General features: G+C 36.7%; 1 protein-coding gene across 7 annotated transcripts; it reads right to left on the bottom strand.

The window, feature by feature from the left end:
• Positions 1 to 380: 380 nt before the first annotated feature.
• Positions 381 to 7,611, bottom strand: LOC113310448 (L-type lectin-domain containing receptor kinase IV.2-like). Of its 7 annotated transcripts, XM_026559139.1 has the most exons (5): positions 7,486 to 7,611; positions 4,114 to 6,135; positions 3,505 to 4,024; positions 2,383 to 2,502; positions 2,262 to 2,271 (listed from the first exon to the last, which is right to left on the bottom strand). In XM_026559139.1, exons 1-2 carry the CDS (start codon positions 7,490 to 7,492, stop codon positions 4,115 to 4,117), a joined length of 2,028 nt encoding a protein of 675 aa, XP_026414924.1. In that variant the 5' UTR covers positions 7,493 to 7,611; the 3' UTR covers positions 2,262 to 2,271; positions 2,383 to 2,502; positions 3,505 to 4,024; position 4,114. The 7 variants fall into 7 exon arrangements, 6 of the variants coding, with proteins under 6 accessions (XP_026414926.1, XP_026414921.1, XP_026414925.1 ...); XM_026559138.1 differs by lacking the exons at positions 2,262 to 2,271; positions 7,486 to 7,611 and adding an exon at positions 2,667 to 2,755 and having other exon boundaries at positions 2,439 to 2,502; positions 4,114 to 6,260; XM_026559141.1 differs by lacking the exons at positions 4,114 to 6,135; positions 7,486 to 7,611 and having other exon boundaries at positions 381 to 2,271; positions 3,505 to 3,567.
• Positions 7,612 to 11,200: the final 3,589 nt, after the last annotated feature.

Here is an 11,200-nt window from a genome sequence, read left to right as displayed (position 1 = left end):
TATTATAGATTATGGAAAATCTTAGATCACCGGACTGATTTCATGTTATGCATCAAAATTTTGATTAACCGGGTGATTTTTTATTTTTTCTTAGGATTTGAAGGCAAATTACTGGTCACTTTTTTTTTTTTTTTATTATATATAATCTAAATTGCTGGTCACATGCATTATTGATTTTTCTTTGGATTTGAAGGCAAATTGTTGAGCCACACAAGACATTATTTAGGTGGTCACATGCATGCCCCATATTGTGACAAGAGGCAACATCCTACAAATATGCTCTGCTCATATGCACCCAACAACCTTAATGGATGCTTCTATTGTTGACTTAACTTGAACTTGGTTTGACCAAAGAGACTTAAGTTCATCTAGGACCATTCAATAGGGTACCACAACTTTATGCATTAAATATAAAGAATTAACAAGCCCCATAATCAATGGGGTACCACAACTTTTTCTACTTGTTCTTGGTAAATATCAATATGACCCCCTAATTATGTGGTGTCTACGTAAACATTGATTTCATTACAGTGCACATCCAACGCCTTAAAACAAATTAACGGGTACTAGACATTACTGTCCCGCTGGCTGTAGACGATAATCCAGTGGTTGTACTGTCTACACCATAAGGATACAAGTCTCCCAGACGTGCTCGAGGACTCCTGAATGCTAGATTGATGGTATCGCTCGTCTCAAGAGCCCACAAATCTGTTTGAAGCAAAGCTGCATCTCCATTCAGATACTGCATGACTTGTCTCATTGTTGGTCTAAATTCGGGATTGGTATGAGTACATAACAACCCAAGTTTCAAAACCAATTCTATCTCTTCAGCTACATATTCATTTCGGAAAATTGGATCAATGGTTTCAAGTATAATGCCTTTCCTCCAACGAGACAGAACCAAATCTACCAGATACACCAAATGCTCACCTGTTGAGTCTGTTATTACCTCTACTGGTCTCTTCCCACAAGCAACTTCAAGCAAGAAAACCCCGAACGAGTACACGTCAGTGCTGGTTGATGCGAATCCGCTCCTAGTCATTTCTGGTGCGATATAGCCCGGGGTGCCAACAACCCTAGAAGTAAGAGCATCACCTGTTCCATGGTCAAATAACATTGCAAGACCAAAATCACCCAATTTTGGGTTCATTTCAGAATCTAATAAAACATTGCTTGCCTTCACATCTCTGTGAATCACAACCTTTTCCCATTCTTCATGTAGATAAACTAGTCCTGAAGCTACACCTTTGATGACGTCAAATCTTTGCGTCCAATTAAGTATTGCTCTTGGTGATGAAGATGCTGCTTCCGAACAAGACGGGAATATGAACTTCTCTAAGCTTCCACAGGACAGAAACTCATACACTAAAAGTAGCTCTCCCTTTCGCCTGCAATAGCCATAGAGTTGCACTAAGTTCCGGTGGCGAAGCTTACCTATGCTGACAATTTCTGCAATAAATTGCTGCATTCCACGAGATGAATCATGGGAGACTTTCTTGACAGCAACTTCCATTTTAGAAGAGGCCAATACACCTCGGTAGACCTTACCAAAGGCTCCCGACCCTATAATCTCTTTCTCTGCAAACCCTTTTGTAGCCGTGTATAGATCTTTATATGTGAATCTATGTGTCCCGTAAATTTGTTCCCAGTCCTCCACCAACTCCGTGAACTTTCTCTTCCTTAGGAACAAAAAGATGCCCAAGCATATGGCTATTAACACGACAGATGAGATAACTATTGACAACACAATCGTCAACGTTTTTGATTGAACTTCTGGAAGCTTGGGAAGGCTAGAGATCTCCAGACCTTGAGCATCGCCATTAATCTGAAAACTCCATCCTAATATGTAATGAAATGTTTGTGCGGTTCGAGTAGATGATGAAAATCCCACATACATAGTGTCTAAAAGAACAGTTGAAAGATCTTGGTGAAAAGATATCAAAGGAACATTTGGTTTGTCTACCTCAATTGGAGCTATTGTGACATTAAGATGCTTCTGTGACCCATCATATTCTACCCAAACTTGCATGGGTCTCCCACTTTTAAGAACTAATTTCTTGGAGCCACCGTTCTTACCAGTGTAATACCTAGCAAGTTTTTGTTGAACAGACTTTAAGCCGTTAATATTAACGCCGACATGGTTATTGTCGTTGTCATACTCAACATCTCTGCTAGTATCCAGTTCCACTGCAAAAACATGGTTTTCAGGTTTTCCGTTGTTGACTTCATTGAAAAGACCTAGATATTGGTTTCCCCTCGCTCCAGGTAGCCCTATTTCAGGTGCAATAACAAAGGCAAGCCCCTGACCACTTACTTCGCTCTCGGAGACTATGGCAAAGATGAAAGTAGTAGAGAAGGAGACTGCAGTAGCAGTAGTGTTACCATTAGCTGATGCTGATGAAGAGCTGCTATTGAATTGAACTGGATTGGAGTAGAAGCAGTGGCCAACTCCATATTTAGTTTCCGTGTTTGTTAACCTCAAGATCCCGTCAGGTGCGATATCTGCCATGCCGTCAAGATGCAAATTTTTAGCATTTCTGAATCCATTGTACTCAAAGCCAAGATCTTCTATTGAGGCAGCAAGAGTTACTATGAGAATGGAAAACAAAGAACAACTCAAGTGCTTGAACATGAACATGGTCCAAATTCCTAGTAGATCCACTTACCGGCCTTAAACTTTGTGATGTACCTATGAACAAAGCTTGAAAATTGTCATGGATTAGTCCAAACAGAATTGTGAAATAATTCTCCATATCTGTATGTGGTTGATATCACTTGGATTAGATAGATTACAATTTAGTTGTGGCTAATTCAGAGAGTAGACTATTGACTAAGAGAATCTAGACTAGTAGACTTACATATACCTATGAGAGAGTAGCTTTCAGAGGTTAATAATGTACCATCAACATTATTGCTGGTAATCGCAGACACAGGCTGTATCATGTACAAGAAGTAATGCGAAAAATATCTTTGATTGCAGAACTTGTACATTAAAGTAGCTAAGGTCATATTTAATACTGGGTCCTCAAAGTACCATCTAACAAAGATAATATCCAAGTGGAGACCATCAATGCAAACCTACTTGTTCATTGAGTTCATTGACTTGTACTCTTTGCAGTTCAACAAAAAATGGGTGGTGGACAAATATAATCTTACCCCAAGCATAGGAAGAATACGTACAACAAACACCACACAAGTACGGAGGTAACTGTTGACATGGAAGATGCTTGAGACTATTATGAGAAACTTTATCAAAACTTCATAATTTAGCAGCAACATTCTGAAATCCAAATAAAACAATTTGCAATTGGACATGTCTGGTAATTGGCTCCACTATAGTAACTAAATGGTTTGTGTGTATCCACTGTTGAAATCATTAAGATATGGTTTGTGATAGCTATTAAATGCTTTAACAGAGGCAAACCCCTAATTCATGTTGGAAACTACAGCAAAGACGATAGCAGTAGAGAGGGAAACTGCAGTAGCAGTAGTTTTACAACTTACAATTGGCTGTTGAGAAAGAACTGGACTGGAGTAGAAGCAATAAACAACTCCACACCTGGTAGTTTTGATGCTAATTTAACCTTAACCTGAAGATACCGTCAAGAAACACATCCGTCATTCCCATCAAAGTTCAACTTAGAGCATCTCCAAAGCCTTCATTATGTTGTCGAAATTGAATACTTCTGAGTCTGCAGAACTTCAGTTGAGAAACAAAAAAAAAGACGTATTAACAGCTTGACATATGGTGCAAATTCTAGCTAGACCCTTGGCCGGCCTTAAAGAGTTTATGGAAACAGGGCCATGTATTCATATATCCAATTATCATCAGTGATTGCCTCCAACAACAGTAAATTAGAGGAGTTTCAAACAATAAAAGTTTATCAGCCCCAAAAATATACATTTTATAAAGTTAATGTTAATCAGATTCTTCCATTTGGAACTAACATAAGAACAGGGAATACGGTACAAATTTTGTGTAGGAAGACCTCCACCAGAATCTCTGTATTCTTGGTTATGGAGACTGCAAAGGAAAAACCAAGAACAGCCACCGTCAGCTAGTAAAACAGAATAACTATAAACGCCAGATAAAACTTTACAGCAATGTCCTACCTCAACGGGGACTAGATGGCACTGACTCGTTGGGGGTTGACGATGATCCAGAGAAAGTGCTGCCTATACCGCAAGGGTACAAGTCTCCCATGTTTACTCGTGAGAATACTTGACTCAGAGTGTCGCTCGTCTCGAGGGCCCATAAATCTGTTTGAAGCAGAGCAGCATCTCCATTCAGATACTGCATGACTTGTCTCATGGTTGGTCTTAAGTCAGAATTAGTATGAGTACATAGCAACCCAAGTTTCAATACTAATTCTATCTCTTCTGCTACATATTCACTTACAAAACTTGGATCAATAGTCTCACGAATAGTGCCTTTCCTCCAACAAGACAGAACCAAATCAACCAGGTAAATCGAACGGACACCCGTTACGTCTGTTTTTATCTGCACCGGTCTCTTCCCACAAGCAACTTCAAGCAAGAAAACCCCGAATGCATACACATCAGTACTCATTGATGCTATCCCGCTTCTATTCATTTCTGGTGCGATGTAACCTGGTGTGCCACAAATTCTAGAAATAGGTGCGTCAATTGTCCCATGATCAAATAACACTGCAAGACCAAAGTCGCCCAATTTTGGGTTCATTTCAGCATCTAATAAAACATTGCTTGCCTTCACATCCCTGTGAATCACAACTTTTTCGCATTCTTCGTGTAGATAAACTAGTCCAGATGTTACTCCCTTTATGATTTTAAACCTTTGACACCAATTAAGTGTTGCTCTTGAAGATACTGACGACGATGCACTAGAACTTGACGGAAAGATGAACTTCTCTAAACTTCCACAAGACAGGAACTCGTACACTAAAAGCAGCTCTCCCTTTCTTCTGCAATAGCCATAGAGGTGTAATAAGTTTCTGTGCCGAACCTTGCCAATGCTTACAATTTCTGCAAGAAATTGCTGCAACCCATGTGTTGAATCATGCGTAACTTTCTTGATGGCGACTTCCTTTCGAGAAGTAGGCAATACACCTCGGTAGACTTCACCAAAGGCACCCCTACCTATAATCTCTGCCTCTCCAAATCCATTTGTGGCCTTGTACAGTTCTTTAAATGAGAATCTATGTGTCCCATAAATTTCTTCCCAACCCTCTATCAATTCGGCGAACTTTTTTTTCCTTAAGAAGAAAAAGATGCCCAGACATATCGTTATTATCACAACAATTGGGATAATTATTGACAACACTACGGTCAACATCATTGCTTTTTTTTCAGGCTTTGGAAGTTCAGGAAAGCTAGAGAGATCGAACTCTTGAGCCACGCCATTAATCTTAAAGCTCCATCCTAATACATAGTGAAATGTTTCCACCGTTTGAGTAGACGCAGAGAATCCCAAATACATGGAGTTCTTGAAAACAGTTGAAAGATCTTGGTACAGGGATAATAAAGGAACATCTGGTTTGCGTACCTCAAATGGAGCTATGGTCACATTAATTTGCTTCTGTGACCCATCATATTCTACCCAAACTTGCATGGCTTGTCCACTTATGAGACTTAGGTTCTTGTACCTGCCGTTCTTGTCAGTGTAGTACTTGGCAGATTCAGCCCGGACAGACTTTAAGCCATTGATATCGATACCGACATGGTTGTCGTCGATGTCATACTCGACGTTTTTTATTGTATCCAACTCCACTGCAAAAACATGGTTCTCAGGGTTTCCATTGTTTGAATCATTGAATAGACCAAGATATTGGTTTGCTAGAGCTCCAGGAAGCCCTCTCTGAGGTGCAATAACAAAGGCAAGCCCCTGACCACTTACTTTACTCTCAGAAACTATGGCAAAGACGAAAGTAGTAGAGAAGGAGACTACAGAAGTAGTATTACCCATATTGACGGATGATGAGGAGTTACTGGAGAATTGAACTGGACCAGAGTAGAAGCAATGACCAAGTTGATGCTTGGAATCAGTGTTGGTTAAACTTAAGAGGCCGCCAGGTGTGGCATCCGCCATGCCGCTAAGACTCAAATTTTGAGCATTTCTGAAGCCACTATATTCAAAGCCAAGATCCTCTGATGTTGCTGAAAAACTTAAGATGAAAAAGAAAAGCAGAGAAACAGATAAGAGCTTGAATAAGAACATGGTCCAAAATTCTTGCCGGCTTAAATTTTCTGATGTATTCAATGAACAAGGCTTGATATTTGTCCTGCATATAATCTAGACAGAGTTTAACTCCAAATTAAGTCAAAGCATATACACGGAATATTAGATGACACCACTTGGATTATATGTTGATACAAAACTATAGTCAGCAAGTTGAGAGAGAAGACTGTTGACTTACAGAATCAAGAGTAAAATAAATGAATAAGCATATCAATAACGGGTGGCTTTCAGATGGTGTTACTGACTTAAACAAGTATATCTTTAGCATTATTGCCGGCATTTTGCAGGCCATATGGTATATAAATTGTAGGAAACATGGAAGAGTATTTTGTTTCCTGATGATGCACGGGACCATTTTGCAAAAGATTATAAATATAAACAAACTTGTTCTATTACTTATAAGCATTATTGCATACCAGTGCATGTGGAAATTTCTAGGAAAATGGGGTTGAAAAATTCCAAGCATAAGAAAAATACAATATAGCATGTAAATTGGAAGTCAGAAGCTTGATTAAAATAAGCAACAATTACCAACAATAGGAAAACTTAACATAGGGACATATTCTTTAAAATCCAAATCTATTATGTAACCACTTCCCTGTTGCCCAACGGACTTGCCTCGTTGGCAGAGAAGCCTTTCCAAGATGTGATACTTGACTAAATAGACATGTGATACCATGGTTTTCATAGTTCAAGACAGGTTCAATTCTTATAATCGGTATTTACAGTTTTTAAAATGATAATTCAAAAGTCAATTTCGATGTTCTAGTAAACGAAATCGAGTGAAATTCTGCACTCCTACACAAAAGGGCGGTTTGTGAATAACATAATATGGCTTTTCCCAGTCTTCTCTAATTTTGCACCGACCTAATTCCGTTTATGTCAATCATTTGAACCATTTCTCAATATCAAGTTATATCAATAATGAACGTAGCTAGATTTTATTCTGATAATGACAACAATATAACAGTTATAGGCATGCTATGTGAGGTGGAAATTATTCTTGGTCGTTCAACCATCACACAACTAAACGTTAAATTGCACACTAACTGCAAATGCAGAAAGTTTTTTAATCACACAATAAGAAAACTCAATAACTAACTCAATCAAAGCAAGTGGGAATTTTCAAACATTGCCAATAAACCAAAATGTCCAGTAGATCTCATTTATAGAAATGCATTGAATATGAGAACAAAACAACGCTTTATTTTAACATTGGTTCCCCATAATTTTACTAGAATTGAAATCTTTTGCTTGAAAAATGTTACCTTCCATGAAGACAATCAGAACAGAAATGTCCTAGCTCCTCCTACCACAGGCAACTTACAGGGGCGTATTCAGCTAGGATGATTCTGGAAAAACCCATCAATTATTCCAGAAAATCCTAATCGAATACACCCCTGTTAATGCAACAGACCTCCAAATGGCCTTGGCATTGAGTATTTTAGTTGATGGAAATCTTTGGCGTTGAGCAATAATCGATTGATGAAATTACACTCTGATTTTTTGGTGTTTCACGAATCGGAAAGAAAATGTTGCGTCTAATCTTTCATTTGTGGGATTACATCCATGAACCCTAAATTAAAATTTCACCAGTAAGAGATTAGTTTGGATTGAAATCTAGATCTTCTTCTGCAATTTTGAAAGAGGAGACCAAAATAGTGCCCTCAAAAGCAAATCATATTGGGCCCAAATGTTATACCCAACACCCATATCCACTAAGAACATAGTAAGATTTTTTCAGTCTCAGAGTGCATTTTGAGTCTATCACCTTTGCCGTTGAAACCCGTTTTGAGGCATACTTAATTTTTTCGAGGCATACTTATGTATTATCCCATCTATGATGGTTTTATAAGGGGTGCCTAAAGATAGTGCAATTACCTATATATCTTTAAACAATCTAATTACTAGAGTGCCCTTATCCTCAAAAACCTAAAACCTAAAATCAAAATAACCTTTAAACTTAAATATCTTGGACTCCGATTTAATCAAGCAATCAATCAATCAAAGGAAACACGAATTGAAGTGAGTGATGTTGGAGTGCGAAATCCAAATCTCAATTGCTCTTAGATGTATTTTAGAATGCATTTGTAACAAACTCATCTTGTTTTTGATTGATTTTATTTTGTTTGATCGATAAAATATGGTTTCAAAGATGAAATTAGGGTTTTCAGAAATCAGTTCGGCTGATCTTGGAATATCAATTTTGAGCCTAACCTAGTATATGATTTAGAGAAATACTATGTTCGGCTAATGCGATTTTGCTAGATTTTGTTCGAATCAACCGAACCTAAATTCGTCAGTTACAGAGTGAAGTTCGGCTGATAACTTGTCACCCCAACCTCTGTTTTTTGAAAATATACCTGGGTTCGGCTAACAACGATGTTGATCGAATCAGCCGAACCTAAATTCGTGAGTTACAGAGTAAAGTTCGGCTGATAAGTTATCAGCCGAACCTCTGTGTTTCAAAAATATACCTAGGTTCGGCTGACAAGTTGTTAGCAATCTTACTCAACATACGAGTTTGGGTTTGATTTGGGATCTGAACTTGTCTCGGCGCGGGAGTCAGTTTTTTTTTTTTAAATGATGTCTGACATAAGATTTGATTCGGCTCATACATCTGATCTTGGGTCATTTGTGTCAGGTATTATTTTGTACATAACTCATCGGGTATGTTATCCGAATTCAAAATGTTTTATAATTTTCTATTTGGACATGGTGAGTAAATTCAAATATAATGATTCAGATTCGGACGAATCAGTTAAGTCATAAAGAAAAAGCTTATATAATAATGTCTTAACAATTAATTTGTTTCAGGCTGACTCGGCATCTGAAACAGATTTCGCACGAGATAGATGTCACATTGTTTGATTCTTTCATCTTTTTATCATATGACTCAAAAAATTAAACCTCATATCAAGATGACTCACATAAAGAAAGAAAAAAAAACATCAAATAGCATGGATGGTTACATCTTATTTCAGTCGGTTTCAGTGGCTTGAGTAGCTAGAGAACATGTTTTAGTTGAGGAAGGAATCACACCAGTTGAAAGATGAACTATTTGGGTCAAAACAATCAAAGCTGAAACCAGACAAAACAATCAAACTTGCTCTAATGAGTTCTCAAAACTGCAATCATCAATAAGAATTAAGATGCAGACTTTACCACTCTACAAGCAACATATGTAAAACCTAACGTCAACATCAACATCTTATATGATTAAATAAAACTTTATTTATTTAAATTATTATATGGCACAACTCAAATGTATTTTTATTGAGTTAATATATCAACATCTTGGCCACTATATAAGATGAATTAATATATCAACATCTTGCGCCATACAAGATGTTGATAACATATCAGCATCTTATATTGGGTAGTATTAGTAATTGTGTCCTATACTTTGCAACTTCAAATGTATTATAATAAAACGGAACTGTGATTCCAAGTAAAACCCAACAAAAAAAACATATAAAAACAAAACATTATTCAAAGGGACGGGATCCATGAACAAACGGTTTTAACAAATCCTTTTGACAAAACTTACCAACCATAAGATCTTATGTATCTAATGGTTCACAACATTGATGACATGGCGTGCAATTTTGACTTGGCTAGTGTTTGGTCGTGAAAAAAATAGGTTTAGAAATGTCAATTGATATATCCACCGTTTAAGGTTGCATATCTACTTTCTCCATTGACGATTCTTCTTATAAAACTCGAAAAATCCCCGCTCATCTTCCACTAATAAACCCGTCATCTGATTATCTTCTGTTCCATCTAATGAAAACTGTAAAAAGATATATGATTCATGTTAATAATTTTTTTGATGAATTGATGAATCATATTTTTCTTAGTTTGATCAATTAGGTAGGAAACACTTAGATAATCAAAATTAGGAAAATATCGGTAAGATATTTCAGAGCTTGAATGATGAAGATTAATACTCTGATTTTTTGAAATTTTAAATTTGTTCTTTCCTATGAACAACACATGCTTAATTAAGCGATTTTTTTAGTTTGAATCTAGTTTTTTTTACACTCAGGATTGTTAATAAACTAAACCGTCCATCAAGCACCATCCATACTATATTGCACTAATCATGATTGTATATCATCAATTCGTCTCATTCTCGCACTTAACTGAAATTTTGCATCGTCTTCCTCATTCACGCCTACTATTATTAATGAAAAGCCAAACACTCCCTAAGGCTTAATTGTATGCCATGTCAGTAGATATGTGAACCGTCAAATACTCAAGATCTCGTGGACGGTAAGTTTTGTCAAAAATGTTTGTCAAATGGGTTTGTTCACCGATCCTCTTCGTTATTCATATACAATAATTATTACAAGATGTATGTAGTATTTCAAATTTTGAAATGCAATACCTATACAAGAATCATTATTTTGTTGTTATTAGAATAATCATAAACATTAAAAAAATTTGAATACAAACAATATTGTGTTTACCGTATCAGAAGAAATGCTTCTATCAGCCCAATATTTCCCATAATTGGGTCACCGGTAAACAAAAGTTATTGCAAGGAATGTTGAAATGAATCAGAAGAAACAACCACGTATGAGATATTGCTTCCATTATTACTTCTTTATCTTTGGTTTCTTATTTCTGTAACTCTAGTTTATTTCTATAACTCTAAAGTTGAAGTTGGATTCATGCAGTTTAATTAGACTACAACTAACTTGACTTGAAGTTAGATCAGTTAATATGAAGAAGAAATAGAAGAAGGTAACTCTAGTTTATATAGAAGAAGATGATGAAAACGTCGATGACTTAATGACAATTACTAAAGCCAAAGGCATTATCAAAATAGTCAAAGGCATTTTCATATATTCAGGCAGTGGAATATAATTTTGGAAAACTGAAGTTACTAAAGCCAACTAAATTACTAAATCAACACCACTACATTATCAGATGAAGAAGAAGAAAAAATACATGAATCAGAAAGGCCATTAATAACTC

This window comes from Papaver somniferum, chromosome 9 (genome assembly GCF_003573695.1).
Source record: "Papaver somniferum cultivar HN1 chromosome 9, ASM357369v1, whole genome shotgun sequence".
NCBI classification, from domain to species: domain Eukaryota; kingdom Viridiplantae; phylum Streptophyta; class Magnoliopsida; order Ranunculales; family Papaveraceae; genus Papaver; species Papaver somniferum.
Note: the sequence above shows the minus strand (reverse complement) of the source record. Positions and strands in the feature narration are given on the sequence as shown.